Source organism: Clarias gariepinus, chromosome 24 (genome assembly GCF_024256425.1).
Source record: "Clarias gariepinus isolate MV-2021 ecotype Netherlands chromosome 24, CGAR_prim_01v2, whole genome shotgun sequence".
Lineage (NCBI taxonomy): Eukaryota > Metazoa > Chordata > Actinopteri > Siluriformes > Clariidae > Clarias > Clarias gariepinus.
Window position 1 is genome coordinate 7,534,613 of NC_071123.1, and position 27,338 is coordinate 7,561,950.

The 27,338-nt window shown below is 37.7% G+C and overlaps 1 protein-coding gene across 1 annotated transcript; it reads left to right on the forward strand.

Moving 5' to 3' along the window:
- The first annotated feature begins 1,281 nt into the window (after positions 1-1,281).
- LOC128511824 (carbohydrate-responsive element-binding protein) lies at positions 1,282-27,338 on the forward strand. The gene is made up of 17 exons (XM_053484816.1): positions 1,282-1,791; positions 4,760-4,866; positions 6,166-6,248; positions 6,439-6,528; positions 6,688-6,720; positions 14,609-14,783; positions 15,828-15,908; positions 19,652-19,803; positions 19,898-20,546; positions 20,640-20,713; positions 21,155-21,368; positions 21,445-21,551; positions 22,789-22,908; positions 23,128-23,255; positions 23,624-23,747; positions 23,866-23,995; positions 25,087-27,338. The coding sequence occupies exons 1-17, from the start codon at positions 1,451-1,453 to the stop codon at positions 25,209-25,211; spliced, it is 2,733 nt and encodes a 910-aa protein (XP_053340791.1). The 5' UTR covers positions 1,282-1,450; the 3' UTR covers positions 25,212-27,338.

Sequence of the window (27,338 nt, forward strand, 5' to 3'; positions counted from 1 at the left end):
AAAAAAGAATTGTCATATTAAAATATCACACACCGTCTGTATTCACACAAACCATCTCTATGAGCAAACTGTACCACAATAAAATTTTGACTGCAACAATGATGAGAAACAGATTATGCTCTGTGAAGCCATGGGCTCTCCGTCTCTGGATCTGATTTATATTCCTGCAAATGTTTTTAGAAGCTCATTTTTGATGAGCAATTTAAAGAGATATACTGGAATCTATGTATACAAATAGTATGATTATTACGGCGTTCCATCTCTCCCAGTATATCACAGACAGTGATATGCAAATTAGTATGTGGTGCTTCTGTGTATGTTTAAAATCTTTTATGCTTTTATTTATATAAAAAAACTAAAATATATACTGTTTTTTTGTATTGATTATTGTTTTCAGCAAATTGAAATGTGTTGATTATACAGAGCTATGCTTTTTATTTAATATAGATGTGAATTGTATCATGTTTAAGGGGTCCATGTGTTGCGAGTACAATGATATGTTTATGTAGTCGCATTCTATTGTGGTGAGAAGGAAATGCTTTTAATAACGTGCACGGAGCCCTTGTCATAAGGTGAGTCCCTAGATAACCACCTGTATTTCACCCACGACTTACAAAAGGCATGGGAACAGGAAACTATGGGGTGGCCACAACTTACTAAGGCATGGAAACAAGGTATTATGTTGTGGCCACGACTTACAAAGACGTGAGAACGAGGTACTATTTTGTTGCTGCAACTTACTTAGATGTGGGAACGAGATACTCTGTTTTGGCCATGACTTATTAAGGTGTGGGAATGAGATACTAAGATGTGGCTGTGACTTTCTAAGGCGCAGGAACAAGATTGTGGCCACTACTTACTAAGCAACTAAATACTATGTTGTGGCCATGACTTACTAAGGCATGGGAACGAGATACTCTAGTTGATTTTTTTTTCTTTATAGCTACACCATAACATTAAGAAGTGTGGTTGCTGCTAGCATTAAACAACAACAAAAACACCAATAATAATGACAATAATTCCTTATATCTCTTGCGCAATCCTTGTATTGTATTCCATGGAAAGTGCTTAAAGCTTAAAGGTTATCTTGTTGGTTAGACCTAATTAATAAATTATTATTATTATTTTTTTTTTTTGGGGGGGGGGGATCGGGGGTTGTCATCATGTCAATAAAGTCCAACTGACTGCCCGGGACAGAGGTTACTGTTGACATTGTGCAACCTTGCAAGCGCTAGGACTCGTTTTTTTTTCTTTTTTTAAAGCTCACATTTTTAAAGGCAATCCTGCTCCAATGTCCATGAGCTCCTCGAGAATCCTCCGGCCAACTTTTGCGACCTTTGACTGCGAGGCAGAGCGCGCGAGCGAGGCGTGGCCCTGTCCGCAGACCTGTCACTCGTAACGGCGCCGAGCTGCTCACAGCCGGGTAAGACGAGAGCGTACGGAGGTGAGGATGGCAAAGCTGGAGAAGTTTTCCGAGCCGCCGACGGAGCCTCAGATCGCCGAGTCGGAGTCCGATTCGGAGCAGGACGACGCGCCGACTCAGGCGGGACCGGCCGGTTCGGGCACGAGCGCGGAGACAGTGCGGCGCGCGCAGGTGATCCACAGCGGACACTTCATGGTCTCCTCACCGCACAGCGACCCAGAACCGCGCAGGAAGAGAAGTTATTACGACTTCGACACGGTGAACAAGCCGCGCTGTCAGACCTACAGCTTCGGGCCGTTCAGCTCCGGGAGACTGAGCATCGACCCAACACTCACACGCCTGTTCGAGTGCATGACACTGGCCTATAGGTAACAGCATGCACACACACACACACACAGAATCCAGCACCTTTATCTTCAGGATATAGGTCAAGAGACCAAAACCTTCAATGCTGCAATCAATTAAGCACCAAACTACATAAAAGTGTGAGATCTAAAATAGTCAAAAATAGTCTTTAGACATTTATTTCTATTTTATGATAAATGTAAGGATTATTAGGCTTTCTATAGCCTACTGTCAGAAACAACAATATTAGCATTGTCACCTTGCACCTCTAGGGTCTGGGTTCGATTCCCGTCTCTGGTCTGTGTGCATATACCGTAGTTTGCATGTTCTCCCTTTGCTTGGTTGGTTTCCTTCTGATGCTCCGGTTTCCTCCCACAGTCCAAAGACATGAAGATTAGGCTAACTTGCCCGTAGTGTGTAAGTAAGTGTGTGTATATGTGATGGATTGGCACCCTGTCCAGTGTGTACAGAGCCTCCTGGATAGGAGATACTGTATACAGGGTAAAGCGGTATAGATGATGAGTGAGTGAGTAATAACATGCCTAGGTAATACACCTTTCTACACCTATCTCTGTCGACACAAATGTCACATTTCTTAAGAAATTTAACAAGGACTGTTAAGATAAATGACAATTTATTTTTTTCTCACGTCACGTCACCTGACCTCACCTTACCTATGATATATGAGCAAAAGTTTGTAGACATCACACCCATACAATGCATGCTTGTTGGAAGATCCTATTCCAGATGTTACTGTTACTGCGCTTTGTGCTCAGGTTTATTGTCATGCTAGAACGGATTTGGACTTCTTAGTTCAGGTAAACGGAAATTGTAATGCTACAACATACAAAGATATTTTATTGTCTGCTTACAACAGTTTTGGAAGGACACACGTATGGGAGTGATGATCAGTGATTTGGCATGCAAAACTGTTTTTTGTTAATAAAAAATTATTAGTAGACAATTAGATAATTGTATCACATCATTATTATAACTCTATAATAATAATATATTAATATTATTATACTTGTCATAATGTAATAAATGTAATATTTTACTTATATGTCATAATGTACTGTAAAATTTGATTAAATATCATTGCTTAGTTTATATATATACAGTTTACTCACAGACCACTTCATTAGGTGCACCTGTTCAACTGCTCAATAACCCAATTATCTAACCAGCTAATCATATGGCAGCGACTCAGTTTATTTAGGCATCAAGAAAGGTGATTTTTGTGATTTTGAACATGGGATGGTTATTGGTGTCAGTTTTCTAAAACTGCTGATCTGGGATTGTCACGCATAACCATCGCAAAGATTTACAGAGAATAGTCTGAAGGACAAAAAATATCCACTAAGAGGCAGACAAGAATGTCAAGCTGGTGCGAGCTGATAGAAAGGCGACAGTTACTCAGGTAACATACAACACGTCTAACCTTCAAGCAGATGGGTTACAGCAGCAGAAGACACTGGGTGCCACTACTGTCAGCTAAGAACGGGAAACTGAGGCTACAATTCACCAAAATTGGACAACAGATGATTGGAAAAACATTGCCTGGTCTGACGAGTGACGATTTCTGCTGTAATGTTCAGAAGGGAAGGTCAAAATCTTTCGTAAGCAATGGGGTGATATGGTAGTGCTTATTTCCTTGGCACATTTTATGTACGTGTGTGTATTGCTGTATTATGTCATCATGCTTTTCAAGGACTTGTTTACCTCTATCACTGTTTGATACTACAGGAAGGTTATTAACTGCAGTACAAGTTTTTTTTTTTTTTGGATCCGGTTGAGTCTGGAGTAAGTGCAGCAGCGTTTTCGAAACAGCTGTGACATGTCTGATAGAGAAACTGTAGTGAAAACACACAGCGAGGGAGATGGACTTTGGCAGCATTTGGCAGTGAAACAGTCAGGCAGGGGTTATAGTGTAACTGAGTTTAGGATAAAAGTCTCAATCTCTCTCTCTTTCTCTCTCTCTCTCCTTTGCTTTCTTTTGAGGCCATCTCTTAAGACTGATGAAATTTAAACTGCAGGCTGTGTTGTCCTAAGTGTCTCTCCCCTCTTACGTGCATGCACATACACAGTATAAAATAATAATATAATATAATATAATATAATATAATATAATATAATATAATATAATATAATATAGCCCAGTGTGTTTTACAAGTTAATATACTTTTCAGGATTATTAGGTTTGCTCAGAACATTTTAAATGATATTTTTGTTTAACAACAACAACAAAAAATCATCCAGAACCTCAGCAATGAGCAATATTTGATATATGAGTTGTTGAGTTTTATATACAAACAATGCATATTTTTAGAAAGAAATAATGACATTGCAACAGAGCTAATCACAATATCAATAGCATATCACCATATTGCCCAACTTTACCTGTAATGCTATGCATGCTATCTTTACTTTCCCTTTATTCTACCTAGAGTTTTATTAACATGACCTTGTCCGTGATAAGGTTTTTCACTTGTCTTTTGCATCATCATGATTCATGGTTATACACTGGATCACTGGATCTCCCATCCCTGGCCATGAGTTTATTTAGCCTCAGATATCACATATAGGTCCTGAATCTATTTATTCCCACATTTTTGAGCTAAAGGGCTTCCTGGCCATCAGATGTGTGCTCATAATGTTCTTACCTGATGCTCCTCGACTATCATCCTTTATAAGGTCCTAGCAACAGGCTGAACTGAGCTTTCAGCACCTCCTTTGTGTCATGAGGGTGTTAAATGCACTGGAAGGATGAGGAAAAAGTGCAGAAAACATGTGGCCAGATGAGCCACAGAGGTAGTGCTTAATTGCAGGTGTGTGATTATTGCCTAGATATGGCACAACAGTGGCAACAAAACTGCCTTGAGTGTTAGGAACAGATAAAGTGAAATTAATTTTATAGAGCTCTCTCTCTCACACACACACTCACTCTCTCTTTTTCTCTCTCTCACTCTCTCTCTCTTTCTCTCTCTGCAGCGGGAAGATTGTGTCTCCTAAGTGGAAATCTTTCAAAGGTCTGAGGCTGCTGTGGAGGGATAAAATCCGTCTGAATAATGGCATCTGGAGAGCCTGGTTCATTCAGTGTAAGCTCTTGTAGTCTGAGAAACACCAAACATACCAGCTTTGTGAGCTCAAAGTGTCAAAAGAAAGAAAATCTTACTAAAGAATGATTGTTCACTTTTTCTGGATTTAAGAATTGTGATATTAAGGAAAAAAAATAAACCAAGACAGGGCATGCTGTTATGTGAAAATACTGTCATTTAAAAAATTGATTGATAATTATCTAATTATTTAAGAAATTCATTAATATGATTGATTGTTTTCTAGTAATAGCATCTTCTTAAATATTTTATAAATTTTATGGCGCATCAAGTTATTCATTAATTATCATAATTTTTTTATCCATTAATAGTTTGGCTTTTGTAATGTCTGTAAAACCAGTTATACACAGTTGTTCTTTCACCAGGCACTCGCTTTTTTTTTTTCATGTTACTGAGAAATTGAAAAGTGCACAATGTTCTCTGTGTCAGTAAACCTGTTGACTGTTAAAACTAAACAGTTGACTAAAATGTAAAAATGTTCTATAGAAATCTAAAGAACAAGTTTTATCTAAAAAGATATATAGGAAAAGAAGTTACTAGAAAAAATCCTATAGAACTTTAGTTAGTTTGGGTCAATTTAGTGACGTATCGTGATTCTTTGACAATTCTTGTGGCAATTCATATATCAATTCATATATATCGCTACACTGACTCCAAAATAATTTATTTATTTTTTAAATAATAAAAAAATATAGATTTTTAAATTGTTGCCATTCCTCTAAAATCCTACAGGTGGCGTGCTCTAAACTATTCACACACTAGCAGGCAGAATTGCATCCTGTGTGGTAGGGGCAAATTATTTGCTGTTTGTTTAGAATTGTAACGAAACCTGAGAATTTTTTTTATATTGGATCGGGATATTTATAAAACTTATAGAATAAAATATAACCGGCAATACAAATAAAATCGGCACTTAAGTATCGTGATAATATTGTATCGGGTGGTCCTCGGTGATTCCCATCCTTAGTAGAATGCTACAGAGCATGCATCTCATAGCAGAAGTTTTATAGAGTCCCATTGTAGATCTGTAGAGTTTGATGTATAAATTCTGTAGAACGTGAATCTTGGCAAAAGCCCTATAATTAGAATCTAGCAGAATTCCTACTGAAACTAAAAAAATTCTATAGAAATTCTATGGAACATTTTTTCCATTTGGAGTCTCTTTTTATAAATATTAAACACAGATCGCCCAGCAAACAGCTTTACTATATCAATGCTTAAACAGCTTTAGATTTTTAAATAGACAAACGTTTATCATTTTAATCCTTTATTAATATTTAGATGTGGAAAAAAGAAAAAATCCAGTGTGTGGGTTCATCACTCCGTTGGAGGGGTCTGAGGCAGATGCTCATCGCAATCCTGAGGTAACTCACATTAAACACACGCAATAAACAAAGCATAATCTTGCTACAGTATATTTGCATGTTGTAGACATTTTAACAATTTTAAATGATCTCAAGAGGCAGTTTGTACTTTGAATCCCTGAAATAAATCATCACGTCGGTTTGTTATACCCACTTGGTAATGCAGCTGTGTGTGTATTTCGACTTCCAGGCAATTGTGCTGGAGGGCAGTTACTGGAAGCGACGGATAGAAGTGGTAATAAAAGAGTATCACAAATGGAGGATTTACTACAAGAAGAGGGTAAGAGGCTGGCACAGTGGCCCTAGGAAAAACACTGCATGGATTACGTACTTGTGTATGCCAGCATACTCGTAGCATACTAATGGCATGTTTTCATATTATATATGTAAATGTGTGTATGAATCAAAAAAACAAAAATGTCTTCTTTTTTTCTTTTAGAAACATAAAGATCACGTGCCTGTTCTTCAGACGGTAAGAATTAAAGCTGCAGTGGTAGTAGATTTATTTTCAAACGGCTGTTCTGAGATCAGTTTGAAAATTCTTATTATATTACTTAGATATATCAGTGTCACTTAGGGAAATGAACACTATAATAAAAAAAGCCAGAGCATTGTACTGAGTAAGGAACACATACACGCTCTGATTCGTGTTATTATCATAAGGGTTGAAGAAATGTGAATATTTATTGTGAGATCATACAAAAAATATTTTTATATAAGTTATATTTTTCATATATATATATATATATATATATATATATATATATATATATATATATATATATTTTTTTTTTTTATGAACCAGTCACTGAGGACCAATTCCCTGGCTAGCTCTACAGCAGTTTTGAGAATGATACAAATATTAATTTTCACAAAGTCTGCTACATCACTGTTTTTTAGATCTTTTTATCAGATGTTACTGTGGTATACTAAAGTATAATTACAAGCATTTTCAAAGTGTCAAAGGATTTATTGACAATTACATTAAGTTTATGCAGGATGTTTATGCAGAGGCGGAAGGAAAAACTGATTATGCCTGAATGGGCTGCCATCAGTCAGGATGTGGCCCAGAAGTTGATTGACAGCACGACAGGGCGAATTGCAAAGGACTTGAAAAAAAAAAAACACTTGAATTAAGACTCTTTGTATAAACTTAATGTAATTGTCAATATAAGGCTTTAACACTCTTATGAAATGCTTGTAATTACACCTCAGTATCTCATAGTAACATCTGACAAAAAGATCTACAAACACTGAAGCAGCAGACTTTGTGAAAATGAATACAGTATTTGTGTCATTCTTAAAACTTTTGGCCATGACTGTACATGGATACATGCATTTGTGTGTGTGTGTGTGTGTGTGTGTGTGTGTGAGAGAGAGAGAGACAAAGAGACAGATACAGACAGAGAGTATGTCTATGAATGAATCATAGTTTAATTTAATCACAATTTAATAATGTAAAATTATTATTTTTAAAATTATTACATGACAAACAGAATACAATAAAATACAATGCAATATTGTCAGCATTATCAAAAGGAAAAACATACAAAACACAAACCAAAAGAATATAAGAACAACTACTATTAATAATAATAATAATAATAATAATAATAATAATAATAAAGCAAAATGTGACCCATCTTTACAAATTTTTCTTAGTGATGAGAAACAGATAATGAAGATAATTCATAAACTAATTAAATAGACTTTAGAATTTCTCTATTTACAACAATTAATATGATATTTACCTCTAAGGATTTATGGGAAGCCTGATTGAAGGGCACATTGAAATTTTTATTAATACTTGCAATGAAGCATGCAAATAAGCAATCCAAACCTTTCAATTTTTTTTTTTTCATGTATTGCATCAAGTTTTCCATCATTAAATTGTCTTTGCTGTGCGCGCCCCCTAGCGGCAGGCCACACATCTGCAAATCTGGGCATACAATATGCAAACTATTTGGGGATGATGTAACTACAAAATTTGTTGTAGCCCCTCAGATTAAGTGTTAAATTAGCAAGCCAGTGCTGAAGAATGAGCTTATGTTTAAATATATATATATATATTACACACACACACACAGTATATATCATGGCTCTCTTGAGTTCCCCGTTATTTCTACAACTCTGATTTTTCTCTGATAAAGTGATTGGAACAGATACTTCTTGTTCACAAAAAACATTCATGAAGTTTGGTTATTTTATGACACTTTAATGGGTTAACAAAAAAAAGTGATCACATCTGCTAGGTCAAAAATATACATACAGCAACATGAATTAGTAATTTTGGTGACTTAGAAAGTTGTGTCAGTGAAATGAGCTTCATAGCATGGCCTCTTAACTTCTTGTGAGTGATTATGAGTGACTTCAGCTGGTGGCTTCTCTTAGGCCATTTAAATAGGGCTCTTTGGATACAAACGCCCACCAACGCTACAATGGGAAAGTCAAAGGAGCTCAGCATGGATCTGAAAAAGCGAATTATTGACTTAAACAAGTCAGGAAAGTCACTTGGAGCCATTTCAAAGCAGCTGCAGGTCCCAAGAGCAACAGTGCAAACAATTGTTTGTAAGTATAAAGTGAATGGCACTGTTTTGTCACTGCCACGATTAGGAAGAAAATGCAAGCTATCACCTGCTGCTGAGAGAAAATTGGTCAGGAGGGTGAAGAGTCAACCGGGAATCACCAAAAAGCATATCTGCCAAGAATTAGAAGCTGCTGGAACACAGGTGTCATTGTCCACAGTCAAGTGTGTTTTGCATCTCCATGGACTGAGAGGCTGCCGTGCAAGAAGGAAGCCTTTGCTCCAAAAGTGGCACCTTAAGGCTCGACTGAAGTCTGCTGCTGATCACATGGACAAAGATAAGACCTTCTGGAGGAAAATTCTGTGGTCAGACAAAACAAAAATCAAGCTTTTTGGCCACAATGCCCAGCAATATGTTTGGAGGAGAAAAGGTGAGGCCTTTAACCCTAAGAACACCATGCCTACCATCAAGCACGGTGGTGGTAGTATTATGCTGTGGGGCTGTTTTGCTGCCAATAGAACTGGTGCTTTACAGAGAGTAAATGGGATAATAAATAAGGAGGATTACCTTCAAATTCTTCAACATAACCTAAAATCATCAGCCAGAAGGTTGGCTCTTGGGCGCAGTTGGGTGTTCCAACAGGACAATGACCCCAAACACACATCAAAAGTGGTAAAGGAATGGCTAAATCAGACAAGAATTAGGGTTTTAGAATGACATTCCCAAAGTCCGGACTTAAACCCCATTGAGAACATGTGGACAATGCTGAAGAAACAAGTCCATGTCAGAAAGCTATCAAATTTAACAGAACTGCTATATATATAAACCTACCTTTTATATTTTTATGAATATTTATAAATACCTTGCTGCTTAAACAGTTATGTCCCTGACTAGGTAAGGGTTATTAAAGATGAATAAAGTAATTAGATGTTTTGTATAAAATACAATGTAATGTTATATTGTTAATTAGAAAACCATAGTACCTCTTTATGAAACAAGGCAGATAAAGCAGAATGACCAAGCACGGGGAGAACACGCAAACAGAGACGGGAATCGAGCCTGTCCAGGAATCGAACCTGGCCCCTGGAGGTGCAAGGCGACAGTGCTAACCACTACACCACCGTGCCACCAGAAGAATAACAATTAGGTCAAAATATTGAGAATTATTGCAAAAAAACTTTTGTGAACTGAGACAAATTATCTGGCTCACTGAAACTAATAAAAAAATCCCAGTATTTTAATCTTGGAAACGAGACAATCCTGCGTATCCAAAGGCCCTCGCATACATTTTGTAAATATGTCTTTTGCAGATTCTTAGGAATCTAAATAATTAAATACAGAATTTTTAAAATATAATTTACTCTTTTTCGTCCAGAGGCTCTTTTGCTAGATTCTTACACATACAAATTACTAGACTCTTACAATGAGTTACAAAGAATTAAAAACCTAAGGATAAAATATTTAAATAAAAAGAATAAATTCATAGACCGTCGTTTTGGTGTCATTCTCATTGATGGTATCACCCATACCCTTGCGCCCATGCAGTGATGCCACTGTGTACTCCTTTTTTATTTATGTATTTAATTAATTTAAATTCCTAAGAACCTACAAAAGACATATTTATAAAATGTACACGAGGCCCTTTGAAGACACAGAATTGTCTCATTTCCAAGATTAAAATACTGGGATTTTTTATTAGTTTCATTGACTCAAAGTCCAATCTTTATGTCCCCAGCAAATTTAACTATTTAACATAGCTGTTATTTCTACTGGTAATTTTTTTATCGATGCAACTTCACCAGGTGTTTAAGTGATCTTCCATTGTGTTCATTCATATTTTTTGCAGGCCACGTTTCATGGACAAAGGGTGGTGACAGCATGAGTTAACGCACTTGATGGCACCACCGGATCTAAAATGTAAATTCTGTAGTCTGTGGAGCAGCTTAGGGATGGATGATACCTGTGATTGATTTACGTCTGGTTTTATGGATCAAGACCATGCCAGGACAAAGCTTAGATAAAATTTTCCATTAAACGGTTCATCAGGAAGTAACAGAACCACTGACTGGCTAAATCATTTACAGATAGTTAGTGTCCTACAAACCATTTTTATCATCTCACTGGCTCTAGTAGGTCATGTGGTAGTCAGTCCCTTTATGCAGATCAATGTCCTTACGTTACTGTATTAGTTTTAGTAGGTTATCAGCGCAGTTTGCTTTTGCACCCTTCTCCAGTTAGATATTAATAGATCAGACTTTGCATTGCTCAGCTGGTCAAAGAGTCAGAGTGTGTGATCTGTAAAGAAAGAAACGGGAGAGCGAACGTGGAAAAAAAACGTAAACACAGCACTCCACTTGCGTCACAGCAGCGCATATTGGTGAGAAAACAAGTCACTTGATTGCTCTTGGTGACAAAAGGGCCAATCTCCTCTTCTGTTGTGTCTGTTTCTCAGAGATACACTAAATCAGTTTCAGTGCTGTTTAATCAAAGGTGACCCACTTGCAGAAAATGCAAACGTGTTGTTTTCGTTCAGGTGGATATGACCACAATAGTTTGCTTGAGGGGAAAATATTAACAAGCGGTGAGGTGCTGAGAGCATCGGGAGTGCTTTTTGGATTTATGGGAAAATCTTCCATCGCGACACACGTACCTCAGATGCACCCACAACGCACTGTTCAATTCCTCATGCATGTTGTTCTAGTCAAGACCTAGAACACAAGATTTAGTAGTGAACTACTAATACCCCTATCTCACCAACGCGGTTTCGTGCGGTGGCCGTAAGTACGGTTCATCATGATTCACAGCATGTTTTGCCGCAGTGATTAGGTTTCCATCTTTCCACGCGCCGGTTCTCACGGAACTTTGGGATCGCCGGGCTGTCACTCGCGGCGGCTCCGCTTCTCACTGCGAGTTAAACCGCATGGGTGAGATATGGGTATAACAGCAGGATTAACAGAGGGGGCTGGGTTATCGGGGGCGGGGCTTGTAGGACGACTTTCACACACACACACACTAATGGAATGACTGCTGTCTGGCTCATGGATTACATAAATTGTATGAATAACGGATAACATTTTTGAAAATATAACTAAAAAACTGAGTACTTAAAGTACTGAGTACCTAATGCGTTAGATTACTCGTTACATCAAAAAAGTAATCCAAGTACTCTAACTTTACTTTAACTCCAACACTGATTATGAAATACAAATGTATGGATAAGGAAATCTTGGATACATTTACATTGACGTACATTTATATTTAGGCATTTGGCAGACACTCTTATCCAGAGCGACTTACATTTTTAACTAGATAAAAAATTTTTTTAATCGATTGACGGCATTAGATTTAACTAAATGTCAGAACAAAACACTATAAATTAAGACTGTGATGCTGAAATGTCTTTTCTCTGTAGCCTTACTGTTGATGTAAGTGGCTTGCTAAGCTATGTGCTAGCATTACCTAAAGTACAAATACTGTACAGTAGTTTTAGCAGTTATGTGTCACACACATCACTTAGATGCGCCCACAGTGTAGTATTTGGGTTAACCCCTGTGCGTGTAAAGGTGATCTGACATTTGTTTTCCATACACAAAGTTTGTATTAACATTTCTTTCTTTCTCCAAAGTCACCATATGCGAAGAAATGGAGGTGAGGCCTTCGACTCACTTCCTCTCTCTGCACGTGAGTGTATGATGGGTGGAAGTGGGTCAGGAACAAAAGGGCCAATCTGCCTCTGCTCATGTTGAGAGTCAGCACATGGAGAGGAATGAAAAACATAATGGTGATGATTGGGGGGGGCTGGGGGAGGTCCGTCTCTCGTGCGTCGGTTTTAAATTGTACTCGTTAACTCCTCACGAGTATGCACACGCACTCACGCCCCCAAACCTAATTTCACCTTGTGTAAAACACATATCCAATTTACCTCTTTTTTTGTGTGTGTGGGTCACACAAACAGCATGGGGGCAGTCGTGTTGTCAGGAGAGACGTAATCGCCGGTGCTTCCGGCTGAATTTGGGCTCCCCTATAAAAATCATGTGCTTTGGTCTGTGTATGTGTGTGTGTATATGCAAGAGACGGGGATGGAGTTGGAGTTGTTTGCTGGTATACTGGGTTTGAGATGCAGAACTGTAAAAATGTAGGAGGTAATACTGGGACAGGAACTGGATATCAGCGTCTGGCTTGAGCTGTGAGTAGCATATTACGTTCATATGTGTGTTTAGAGGTGCAGGAGTGATGCTACCTTGAATATTTTCGTAATGCAAGGAATTGACTAATACTGTAGACGGCATTTTTTTGAGTCAGCATGGTTGCATTGTTGTATGATGTAGAGTTGAGAGCCACTGCTTCAGTCAGTTTAAGTTTTAGGGCGCTCAGTCCATTTGTGTTACATTAACTATATAGGCTACTATTAGTTAATACATATACTGCCTTATGCATAATATCCTACTAGAGCCGAATAACGTACTTACGTACTTGCATTTTATCACAGATCTACATATGTGGTTCCCCCTGGTGGTCATAATGCATGGATTTAGAGCTTAGCCATGAGAGTGCTATGTGTGTCTGCAGCGTTAAAAGTTGTCTGATGATGTTTGTCTGATCTGCTCATCATTGTTAAAAAATACTTTAATAATTAAATGCAAACTTTCAGCAATTTAAAGGAAAATACTCATAGTTTAATTAAGAGTTGCTCTTCTTGACTGTTTGTTTAGCTAGCTAATTTAGGGGTAGCTCAGTGGTTAAGGCATTGGACTATGGTTCGGAAGATCCTAGGTTCAAACCCCACAATCACCAAGTTGCCCTTAACCCTCAACTGCTCAGATGTATAATTAGATAAAAATGTAAGTTGCTCTGGATAAGAGCGTCTGCCAAATGCCTAAATGTTATCGTACATTAGTAGTATTAACATGTCTCTATATGGGTAGAGATGTTCTTGTAATGTTATGTTGAGTCTAGTTCCTCTTAAGGTTTCTTCAAATTGCACACTCAGGGGTTTTTTCCCTGCCACTGTATCCCTCTGCTCCCTCATCGGGACTGATCTGATCATTTTGATTTCTACATATTTCCTTACACATTTTATACTTTTTTCCCCCTGTAAATTACAATTCTTAAAAGCGCTATATAAATAAAACTGAAGTGAATTGTAATCTTAGGCTATTTAAGTAGTTCTTAAGCCAGAAGAACAATATGTTATTCTACATTCTACACAAAATATTTAATGACTTCTCATAGTTCTGTCAATTCAATTCAATTCAATTTTATTTCTATAGCTTTATTTGTAAAGCTTTAATCAATTCAATTTTATTTGTATAGCTTTATTTGTTAGGGCGACGGCGACAGTGGCTAGGAAAAACTCTAGACAGCACTGTCAGAGCAACCTGATGCCAAAAACATTAGTGTGACTTTGAACAAAGACAACATGCCGTTTTTTTTTTTTTTTTTTTTTTTGCAATTGCTAAAAAAAGTGTGGAATTATAACATAAGGAAAAAAATCATCAAGAAAGCCAAATCCCCCCAAAATAAATGCCCTTAAGGCAATAGCAACCCACCATCTTCCCCTGCTAACCAGTATTTCGTTGCCTGGATTTGCTTACTGGAAGCGGATAGGCTCTTATATTTCATGATGCGTTAACACTTATCTGTGTTCAAAGGGATTCTAGTGATATTTTTAGCATTTTTAGGTTTCTGACCTTCATGCACTTACCTGTTGAGTTGCTCAGGTATACAGTAAGTGAAAAAAGAGGAGTTCCTGATGCTTGAGTATCTGGGCTCATCTTTGCTTTGCTTCCGTAAAATGAAGTTACGTGTATTTTCAAATTGGTTGTCACTCCTCAGACACCCGTCTGCCAGTCTGGCTTGGAGAAATGGTCCGATCCGATGTACCCATTGCCAGAACCGTCTACGGAGGAGGTGCATATGTTTGACTTGGACTGCTTTCTGTCAGATATCTCAGACACTCTCTTCACCATGACCCAGAAGCCAAACCCTTGGAATGAGGAACGCCAGAACAGTGAGTACCATAAGGCCAAAGAGCTGTAAAATTTAAGATCAAAGATAGAAAGTGATGTGAAATAAATGTGATGCTTGTTCTTTCATTTAACAATGAGCTTTGTGCTTTACTGCTTTTGGAAATGAATAATTTGCAACGGTTGGAAAGGATTCGGCAGTGTGGTAATGTTGTGTCTCAAGTGATTCCTATATGGTTGGTTTATTTTGAGTAGATGTATAATTAGCTAGATAGATTTTATAGATCAAATTGTGATCTAGTGATGATATAACATTGAAATCTCACAAAAAAATTTAATGCATTTATTTATTCCCATTATTCATTATTCTACAGTCCCACACATCCGACAATCATTTGTTGAGTAACCATTACTCTGTCTTTGTAAATCGTAAAACATGTAGAGAGCACTTGTTTCAGCAAACTTCAGTCAAAATCGCTGACTAGAGAAGATGAATATGATACGCAATCCACTCACATACAGTACTGTGCAAAAGTCTTGATCCACCCCTCATTTCTTCATATTTTGCTTCCAAAGAGGCAGATTTTCCTGTTTATTTTTATGTGGTATTGAGGGAAGTGTTTGGCTTTCATTTTTCAGTCCAGTCCTTGTACCTGAGCAGTTTCAGAGAAATCTCTTTTGGTTGGTGTTGTTGTTGTTGTTTAGTGATCAGTATACTAGTGATGCTGAATGCTGAGTGGTTGGACCAAAAGAGAGGGGAAATGAGGTTGCTGCTAAGAGATTGCTCCATAAACAAGCAATTTTAACAAATTAGGCACTTTCCATTTCTTTCATTGAAATATGCATCATTTAATTAAATTGAATATGAAAACTTTTTTACACATAACTGTATGTTATACACTTAATAATAAATAACCGTGTGATGTAAATGAATTCAGGAAGACACAGCTCCCCCAAAACAGGGAAGTATGTATGAATAAAAGAGCATATATGCACATCCACACCCACCCACCCACGCATACACACACACACACACACACACACACATGCCAACATCCATGTTGTAATAAATGCTCTTACTCTGTCAGCCTACACCAGCAACGCTGATATGATCCAGCCTGGTTTGACTCCACTTCAGCCCAGCTTGGACGATCTCATGGACATCCCTGGTAATGTATTTATGTATTAATATAATACTTATTTAACAATTATGCCATTTTCAGTGTATACTTCCAAAAAAAATTATATATATACTACACAATACTACACAATATACTAATCAGTCTCTGTAATATTTGAAATGTTTTTGCACTGCAAAATCAATATAAAAAAATCTATATAAGAGATCCAGACCTTTTCTTGGTATTTTTAGATTTTATATGGTAACATCTTTTTATGGAGTGCTTGTTTTTTTTTCTTCTTCAGTTTTCAGTCTTGTTCAGTTAAAATTTTGACACTAGAAAAAGTTTACAATTTCACAATTTCTTACAGAAACTACTTTATATGAAATAGTGATATTTCCGAGTCCGAGTTTTAATACACTGGAACATGAACCGCAATATTTCACTTAAATAATTAAAACGCTCAGAACAATGTATAGAAAAATGAAAGGAAAATGATAGAGTTCAGGAATTAGCTACAGTATTTATAATTTTAATCATTTTGCTACATATAAACTGTAACACATTTCTACAAAATGAACTTCATGGAAACTTTGGTCCTGGTTACAGCCTTGACCTGATTTAAGTCAGGTTTATATTATGCTTTCAAAAACATTCATGGGTCGAAATATTTACTTTAACATCTTTGCATATAAAAAAAATACTCAGTTATTCATCTTTTAATATTAAGTAATAATTCAGTGTCTTTAGTGAAATGGAATGTAATTACAGTATTACCAATATGATTTACAATAACAGCACATTACACAATATCTCATACAGAAAAATGCATTGTTTAAATCAAACTGGGACTTCTCACAATAACAGAACAAAGTTATGAGAGTAAAAACTCCTTCTACACTAATGTCATTATCCCAGCGTTTCGCTAGCAATTGGATACCATCAAGGTAGAAAGTTTTCTCAGTATGAAGGAGCTATGATCGGACTGCCTTCCTTATGTCTGAAATGCAGACATCCCAGCTGAGTTCCTGTAATGTGCAAGTGATGTTCTTGAATCACTGTGTGTACAGTTCCTACAGACATTATCTGTTGATTTTCAAGGGAAAAAGTTCCACGTTCCACTGTCACAGTGGAATGCTGACGGGAATGACAGCAGTGGGCTCCAAGCCACGTCGGCCGGTATCGTCATTCATGGACGTACGGGTTCTTGCACAATTCATCACTGTACTGTTCTTGAAGTCTTCTGTAATTAAATCGGTTTTACGCCTTCACAAGAAATACTATTAAAAGTCCTGGTTTGACTTGTCCATGTTGTGAAAAAAACGTATAACAACTATAGCAGATATAAACAGTAGTTCATTCACCAGACTCATTTTCTCTCTCTTTTGAAGTTACTAAGCTTGCATGCAGCTTGTCATGTTACTGGAAAGAACCCATGAAGAACCCATCCCCACATTTTTAATCATGTTCATATTGAGCAATACAAGCTCCTATATATACCCTGGTTGACGTTATAGAAACGATAAGAAGTGAATTAATATAAACCTAACTGCTAAAGCAAAACTTAAGCAAAACTTTTACAAATAACCAATTAATTAAAGAAAATAAATCACTTTCTATTTTTTTTCTAATTTTAATTGCTTGTCATAGATGTATTGCAAATAGTGAATTACTGGACAATAGTGAAATAAAAATCATGCAATAGTCAATTGGGCTGTTAGAAAAGCATAAGCTAGTTTATTAATGCCATCTTTTATGTTATGTTTGACTAAAAATGGCTATTAATATTGGTTCTGAAGAACTTTTAGGGAAGTGCACAAGTTCACATCGTGTTCTACGGACACTTACTCATCAAAAGTCTCTTCGTAAATTGTCCATCTTAAAAAACAAAAAGCTTTTAATCATATGTTCGTCTTTACCATGATTATTTTTCAAATATTTTTTTCAATGTATTTATTTAATAGTTTCACTATAGCTTTTTCTATATATAGGTTATACTGAGGGTTAGGTGCAGGTCAGAGGTCATCTGGAATGAAATGTGGAAGTTGAAGGGGATGTGGTAAACCCTGAATGGCCATCTTAAGGGGGCCACCACAGGAAGAGAAAAAGAGAGGCAGCAGTTTATCCGAGTGCAGATCTGACTGCTGGAACTTTCTCCCTGTTTAAACTATCCTTATAAGTGTGGGCTAAGAGCTTGAGATATTTAAGTCTTAAATAACAAAGCCAAAGACATGTGAGTGGAAATGCAGTTGATCTCTCTCGAGCTAAACCCAAAGCTGACTTTATATAGAAATTGAAAATGTGATTTAATTCAACCTTAAATATTCCTACTTTTAAGGTATTAAATCAATACAATATACAGTGTTGGCCAAAAGTATTGGAACAAATGTGAATTTCAATGTTTTAATAATGTTAATAATATTAATAAAAAATAATATTTTTAAAATAATAACAGTAACGATAATAAGAATAATTAGTTTTTCTTATTTTACAACAATGTTTAAAAATTACTTCAAAATAATAAATATTTATCATAAATCCTGCTTCAAAATCTGTTGGATCTGGCAGGGATCCGAGTCAAAAAGACATCTGTAGTACTCTGGTGTCACTTGCTCAATCCATGGCTGCTTGATTGCTTCATGAACATCAAGTACAGAAATTTGCCACAGATTGCCACAATTCACTTGAGAATTCCCTTTTTTTTTTACTTTATATGAAATAGTGATATTTGCTTTGAGCCCGGACAACTGCGACATACTGTTTTTTTAATCGATTACATCAACTCTTCAGCCTCAACTTTTCGGTCTTAATTTATCTTGTGTTAACTCCTTTTTTTTAATACATAATTGTGGAATTGTTTTAGATACTTCTGCTTGTATTTTGTCTTGATGTGGTACTTTTTTATTTGCCTTTGTGTTACGTCCATGAGTCTTTACCATCACCTGCTTTGTGCACAGTATAATACAGGACATACCTTTAAAAATTTTGGCCACGACTCCTACTTTGGTAACTGCAAGTTGGTGCCTTGCAAGTTGAGCAAATAAAAAAAAAAACATTTTAACTTGTTAAAAGAGTGAAGACTTGATAAACGAATACTGTAGTACTGTATGTATACGCTTTGTCTGCCGAGTGTCACGTGATCACAACTGAGCCAATGGTTCTTCTCTCTATTTTCCTGTGGGATTGTGGATAATCGTCTTCCATGCTCTGTCTCAGTGTGCGTGCGTCACTAACCTGTCCTGTTTATCACAACACACAAGCGTGAGTCCTAGTGTAGTGACTGTTCTTTATTAACTGTACTGCAACAACGGCCCCTGTAAAGAAAAAAAAGTTAAAAAGCCTTTAGCAGTATGGGAGATGAATCTGTTTAGAGGAGTGATTCCGTTAGGGTGGGTTTGTGAGAAAGTCATCCTACACAGTAGCCCCACTTCTCCTGCTTTTTACTTTGTCTAACACCAGTTCTTTTCAAAGGTAAAGTACAGGTTTATTTGTTTTATTATAACTTTATATTTGGTATACATTTTTTAGATTAATATTTTTGGGTTGTGGAACAAATCATCAGAGTTTCCATTATTTCTTATGAGAGACAAGAAACACTTGCTTTGATATACAAGTGTTTTGATATACAAGCATGCTTCCAGACCGAATTATGCTTGCAATCCAAGGTTTAACTGTACTGGCTTATAGACAAACAAATTACCATGTGCATGCTTCAACTTTAGACCATTAATTGGTATTTAGCCATAAATTATAAAATTCTAATATTGATGTTGTTGTTTTTGTTGTTGCAGACATATTTGCAAGCTACCGTGGCCATCCTCTGGTACAGTCTGGTTACTCTGACTATGATTTATTCGAGAGTTTGTCCAACTCACTTTTCCCCCCAACTCCATCCACTGTGATTAATACACCACAGATACACACAGGATCTCAAATTACACAGGTGCACAATTAAATAAAAAAAACAAATACACAATGACTTACTGCTATGTTTGCTGTTTAAAATACAATGTAACTGATAATTTTGTCATCTCCAGCCCAATATGACAGTTGAAAGCCTGCCCCAGCCCTCCTCATCACCAAGCTTAACCTGCTCGGGCTATCCACACCGACCTTTGACCTCTGAGATGTCCTTTGATACCAGCAGAACGACCCCCAATCCCAAGTTCAAGAGTCATTTAGAGTACAGCGAGTTCCATCACTCCCCAGCCGTCCTCCACGGCATGGACTCATACCCACAGTCCTACAGTGGCCCAAACATTGGAGTCGGACCGTCAACCATATCTTCTGCCCCTGTGCCTCAGGAGAACCCCTACATCTACTCAAGCAGTTGCCTGAAATACAGACATGCTTCAGGGAGCCAATCAGGGAGCAGCGTCGTTACCACACCCACTGTCATTACACATACAGGATCCATGAATGTCATAGCACAAGATCCACAAGAGGGCCACAGCTATGCCATGCTAGAAATGCTGGACTACCAGCAGTCTTCTGTGGCTTCACCTTTGCCTAGCCAAAGCCACCGCTTCTCTGTGCCACAGCAGGTAGCCGTGGGCAGAGGGAAGCACAAGCAAAAAATGGGTGGGTCTAGAGGGTTTTCCATGGCGACAGCTGCGAATGCTTCTGTAGCTCCACCCACACAGACTAGCTGCCTGGCTAAGCTCTTATCCACCAGCTCTCAAGAACGTATGCCATTTAGTTAATATATATTTACTAACTTGTACATTTTAATTGCATGTTCTTAAATCTCTATGTTTCATTTTACTGTTTTTTTTTTAGGAAAGCCGGCAGTAGGTTTCGATCCTCCCTTTGTTGGGCTGAAATCCCATAGACCAACTTCTCCCATCTTAGCAGTATGTAATCCTATTAAGTCATGTAATGATCTTATAAAATTCCAATTTCATATACAGCCAAATTCAACTGTTAGTAGCACCTTTTTAATGCTATGTTTTATTCTAGGTACTTAGTATTGCCCACATGTGTTTTTTTTTCTTGTTCTTTTTGACTTCATTTTCGTGGAATAAATAATGGCACGTTGAAAAAAATATATATGTTTTTGTTTGTCTGAGGTTGTATTTGTCTATTACTGAGACACACTATAATCAGATGATTTCTATTATGTTTTAACACAAAAAACATAAACTAACTTTTGTAGTTGTAAACCTATTTAGATAGTTGACTAGTTACAAACAGATGTAACAGATGTGCCTCAGCCATGTTTATGCAGAATTCTAGCATTTTAGGAACCCTTAAAATATCATTTTGCTAACAGTAGAGCTTCCTTTTGTAACCAGCAGTCCACCAGCAGTATGTCTGTGACCCAAAGAAGTTCACAAGTATCCCAGCATCCCCCTTGGCCCCCTGCTGAAGTGCCGCTGCAGTGCCAGATGCCCATGATGGTACATTCCAACATCTCTCACAGCTCTAGCATCTCATCCCTTCTCATCCCCAAGACTGAGAAACTCTCCCCTGTCCAAATCCACGCACCAGAGAGGACAAGTCTAACAGGTACACTCATACCACTTCCACCATAAATTGGAATGTGTCTCTGTCTATTTAACCATTGTTGCTTCTTCAATGTCAGTAAGTTTTTCAGGAAATTTTGGCCCGACGTCCCCAACGATCTCGCCAGAGAAAACATCTGAATCATCACACACCTTATCTGGAATAACCAAGACAGAACCCAATAGGGTAAGCTCATACACCAACACACGGCCATACAGTATGAATCACATATGAACAGTTTGACAGCAGAACACGATAAATGCCATTTTTGGTCTTTTTCACATTTTGGCAAATTAATTTTCTTACATGGTGGTGTATTGGTTAGCACTGTCGCCTTGCACCTCCAGGGTCCAGGCTTGATCCCCGTCTCTGTGTGTATGGAGTTTGCATATTCTCCCCGTGCTTGGTGGGTTTCCTCCTGGTACTCCTGTTTCCTCCCACAGTCCAAAGACCCGCAGGTTAGGCTAATTGGCATTCCCAAATTGCCTGTAGTGTGTGAGTAAGTGTGTGTGCCCTGCGATGAATTGGCAACCTGTTCAGGGTGTACCCTGCCTCCTGGGATAGGCTGCAGGCCCCCTGCGACCCTGAATACACAATAAAACGGTATTGACGATGAGTAAGTGAGTGACACACAAGGTTGTCTATAACAAAACATTACATTCAAAAACTGCTAAACTTCCACATTTAAGCCAACCATGACAGGTAGCAGCTCTGTCTTTGAGCAAAAGCAGACAAGTCGTGACGAGCCCAACGCATTTCTTCTTTGAGTCACATGATCAGAAGAACTACGAGTTTCACAGAATAGGGGCTGCTGCAAATAAGTGAAATGCATTTAGTGGATTTTTGAAGAATGTTGAAGCCAAGAAAATGGCATTTATAATCCCTTATCACCATGGCAGTCCAGCAGTAATAAATGACTGGTATGCACAGCTTAACGTCTGCAATACAATCTGTAAAATAGGACCTAATGCAATTTGGATTTTTTTTCAAACACTGTGTTTTCCACTTTGTAGAGTGTGTAGAGCATACCATCTGATTAAGAAAAACTAGGAAAATCACAATCCAAGCATGAATTTGTTATATTTCTTATTATAACAATCAACCATTTAAACCAACATATTATCGATACTAAACTGCATACTTTAATTACTGCAAACATAACCGCGTGCTGATTTATCTGTTGTGACAAAAAACAAAACAAAACAAATAATTAATATATATAATTTTTAAATTTCATGTTTTTTTGTTTTTTTTTTTATCAAAAATGGTATGGTGACTCATACTTAACTCTATAAGTTTGTAATAGTTCTTGCTTCATTTAAAATAAAACTGCAAAATAAAAATGGATTTATCTCATTTTGCTGTCAAACTGTTCATATATTCTGTGTGATGTTACCGTTCCTCATTGCGTTTTCTCTTACAGACGGACACGAGGCGAATCACTCATATATCCGCTGAGCAGAAGAGGAGGTTTAACATCAAACTGGGTTTTGACACTTTACACAGTCTGGTGACGACACTTAGCTCTCAGCCTAGCATTAAGGTATTACATTTTTTATGCTCAATTTCACAATTTCACAAAAAATGTATTTATTGGTTATTATTTTTATTGATATGTCATAGCGTCAGCCTGCTGTTGTTAATATAGCAGTATGACCTATTTGTAAAATGTAAGAAATGGACATTTCTGAGACCCTGAGCATACATTGACTTCCAGAGATAGGTCTCTGTGATTGTTTCAGTCTGACACACTCTTTCTTAGATCAGTAAGGCCACTACGCTACAGAAGACCGCCGAGTACATCAGTAAGATGCAGCAGGAGAGATCGCAGCTTCACGAAGAGGCACAGAGACTCCGAGACGAGATTCTAGCACTCAACTCTGCCATCAAGTACGACATCCTCCTTGCTTTCATATCTTTCTTTCAGGGAACAAGAAAGATTGTTGAATGAACAACTTGCAGTGCTGTGAAAGTTGAGCCCTTCCTGAATTGAAGGACTGAAGAACTGAAAAAAAATGTTTACACTTAAACGGTTGAGATCACAAAACAAATATTAATATTACACAAAGATTACACGAGTAGATACAAAATGTGTTTTTTAAATTATGATTTTATTTATAAAGGGGGTCATTAAATTAAGTAACCCCCGCTAAATATAGTGCTGTATATAACTGCTATAACAAGTGTTAACAGCAACAAGAAATGTACACTTTATTATATACACGTGATCGTCATAGTTCCTGCTCTTTGCTGTGCAGCGTGTGTCAGCAGCAGCTCCCCGCCACCGGCGTCCCCATCACTCGCCAGCGCTTCGATCACATGAGAGAAAGGTTTAGAGAGTATGTCCGTGCCCAGACCCTCCAGAACTGGAAATTCTGGATTGTATCCTTTGTACTGCTTTGTGTGCGTGTGTGTATATGAAAGTGTCAATATATACTCAGGTGACATGATTTAGTCAATTTAGAGTGAGTGTCAATTTCCTGAACTTGACGTCATATAGTTTAGTGTGATTATGGAACCTCTTTTTGAGTCCTATAACGTCATGGTGTCTACAGCTAGTTTGGAGGAGATGTGTCGCACCACGCTCAGCTGGCTGGACCAGCACTGCTCACTGCCTGCTCTCAGACCCAGTAAGCTTCTTTCGCTCTCTTTCGAAAGATTGATAAGCAGTGTTGGGGGACATTACTTTTTCAAGTAACTAATTACATTACAAAATGACTGTCATTAAAAAGTAATCAGTTACATTACAGCATTATTTCTGATTAAAATAACTAGTTAGAGTCCTTTTTCATTGCAGAAAACGAAAACTCCTTTGTGATTCCTCATGCATGTTGTTTTAGTCCAGACCTTTATAATTATTCTAACATCATCACTCAGCAAAGTTTGGCCCATAATCTGTTAACTTCTAATACCTCTAACTCACCTACGCGATTTCGCGCGGTGGCCGTAAGTACGGTTCATCATGATTCGCTATGATTACGTTTCCATCATTCCGAGCGCTGGTCCTCGAGAACGCTTGCGGGCCTTGCAGAACTTGGCAGAACGTCGGAGTTAAACCGCATAGGTGAGATAGGGGTGTAAGAGCAGGAGTAACAGAGGGGGCGGATTATCGGGGGTGGGGCTTGTAAGACGACTTTTACACACACACACACCAACGGAATGACTGCCGTCTGGCTCACGGATTACATAAATTCTCTGAATAACGGATTACATTTTTGAAAATATAACTAAATAACAGTATTTAAATGGCGGACCTAACACGTTAGATTACTCATTACATCAAAAAAGTAATCCAAGTACTTTGTAATGCATTACACCCAACACTGATGATAAGTTCAGAACATACGAAGGATAATGTCTATGAATAGCTTGACAATAAAGCTATTGGTTTGAGGAATAATATAAAGGTAGATGGACAGCAAGCTGAATTAATGAACTTTTAAAAAGTGTTTTAAGTACATAGTGCACTACTGGATATATAACATATTCCCTCCAAATACGAAACCTATACAGAGAAAATTGTTTAGACAGATAAAAACTAAACATTCCATAATAAGTCATTTAGTGTAATTTATTCAAGTGTGCAAAAATTACTGCACAAGATGGGAGAAGAAATAACTGTGCAAGGACAGGAGAAAGCATTATATGTTAGAGCCACAAATATAGCTCACAGTACAAGTAGTAATTATCTCCTTTTTCCTTTCTCTTCTTTCCCCCCCAGCTGTTCTGAGTTCCCTCCGCTTGCTCAGCACCACCACATCCATCTTGACAGACCCAAGTCTGGTTCCTGAACAGGCCACTCAGGCAGTCACTCAGAGACACCTGTCTCACAGCTACAACCAATGACAGTGCTCTCTCTCTCTCTCTCTCTCTCTCTCTCTCTCTCTCTCTCTTGCTCAGCCAATCATGACCCATGTCACACGTCGCTCACAAAGCTACAACCAATGACAGTTGATAATATCAACATTTTACAACAACAATGGTTATTAAATGCCTTTAACATACACATACAGCCTCCATAAAGATTTACCCTCACTGGTTACTTTATTATGAATACCTTTAAACCTGAGCGTTCATGGAAGTATCCAATCAGCCAATCAAAGCCAAAGCCAGCAAACGCATAATATCATATATATACTGTATAAGTCAAAAGATAGCAAGAGAGTGCAGGATTGAGTAGTTCAGAAACAGACAATCTTTTGTGATATATCTTTTTTATACACACCAGTCTCTAGAGTTTACACTGAATGGTGCGAAAACCGAAAAACATCCAGCGAGCGGCAGTTAAGCCTTTCTTTGTCACATATGCACTGCTGCAAAGTGAAATTATTGATACTACACAGCAATGATTTGGTGCTCCTGGAGCAAACCGAGTTGAGGGGCCTTGCTCAAGGGCCCAACAGTGGCAGCTTGGTGAAGCGGGGGCTTGAAATGCCAACCTCCTTATCAGTAACCCAGAGCCTTAACCAGCTGAGCTACCACTGCCCCCAGTATTGCTGACACAAACACTGTGATGAATATCCTACAGTATAGTTTAGCAACTATAGACTTGGTTGGTTTTACATTCTGAAGTTTGACATGTATTCATCAATAACTAATACATCATTTAGAATCATTCAAAGCAGATTTAAAACTGCAATAACACCACATGTATTTTCCAGGGTTTATCATTTACAGTTTGCCTTTTGTTATGAGTCTATTAGAACATAGAGCTGACCATATTTACCTAAAGCAACATAGCCTGATGTATGAGGTTTGCTTACAGCCAAAATGAATCAAGACATCTTCACGCCTTTGATTTTCACGTCCTATCACTTGCTGTTATCTTAGTTAAAATAGACAATGGCACCATATTCCTGAAAACTTTAAGAACCCAGAAGCATTGATTTTTATACACACACACAAATCTGTTTTGTAAAATTATATGTCTACCAAATTTAAGGCACAGTTACTATAGCTATGTCGCCTCGCACCTCCAGGGTCGAGGGTTTGATTCCCGCGTCGGAGTTTGCAAGTTCTCCTGGTGCTTAGTGGGTTTTCCCCCAAGGTTCTCCGGTTTCCAAAGACATGCAGATTAGGCTCATTAGTGTTTCCAAATTGCCTGTAATGTGTGAATGAGCGTGAGAATGTGTGTATGCTCTGCGGATGATTGGGACCCTGTCCAGGGTGTACCCCGCCACATGCCTGGGATAGGCTGCAGCCCCCCGCGACAGGATAAAGCATAGACGATAAATGAGAGTAAGAGTGAGTGAGTTACCATACCTTAAATCAAAATTTTATATCAAACATGTCTTGACTGATGATGTCTTGATTAATTTGCTGCCTTTTCAATAGGTCTGTGTACATTTTCATTTCTTTATCAGCTAGTTCTTTAAAAAAAGACAAAGTGTACATCCCTTTGGCGCAGGTAATCTTTAGGGCTAGTTATTAGAGACGTCTTCAGGACTCATTAAAACCCTAAAAATAACATCCCAGATTACTTCAGAACTAGTTACCTAAATTTGCATGCTGAAATCATCTCAGATTGAAGAATAAATATGTCTTAAGGATTCTGGAGGTTTGAAGGCCTCCTACAGACGACTTGAGGTAAAACAACCTTGCAAAGACAATTTTAGGTACTTTTAAAGATGCTAAGACTTTATTAAAGTACATCATCAACAACAAAGGCTTTTAACTGGTTAGTGATTATTAAAACATAAGCTTCTCATAGATTGAGTGGCGTTCTCTTCATTTAGCTGCAGTTGATTAATTTGTCTGCTGGTTTTGCCTTTATTTCCTGTTTCCTCTCTGCAGGTTATCCCATCAATCATTTGGGATGAGAAAGAATATTTTTATTCATGTTCAGTTTTTTAAGAGGAACTAAAGTTTCGTGCCTTGTTATGTTTGTTACAATTGTATTTAACCAAGCTTTTATGGTCTCAGGTTATTAATGTGCTTCAAATGTTCTTTAAAATAAACCACCGTTTGCCTTTA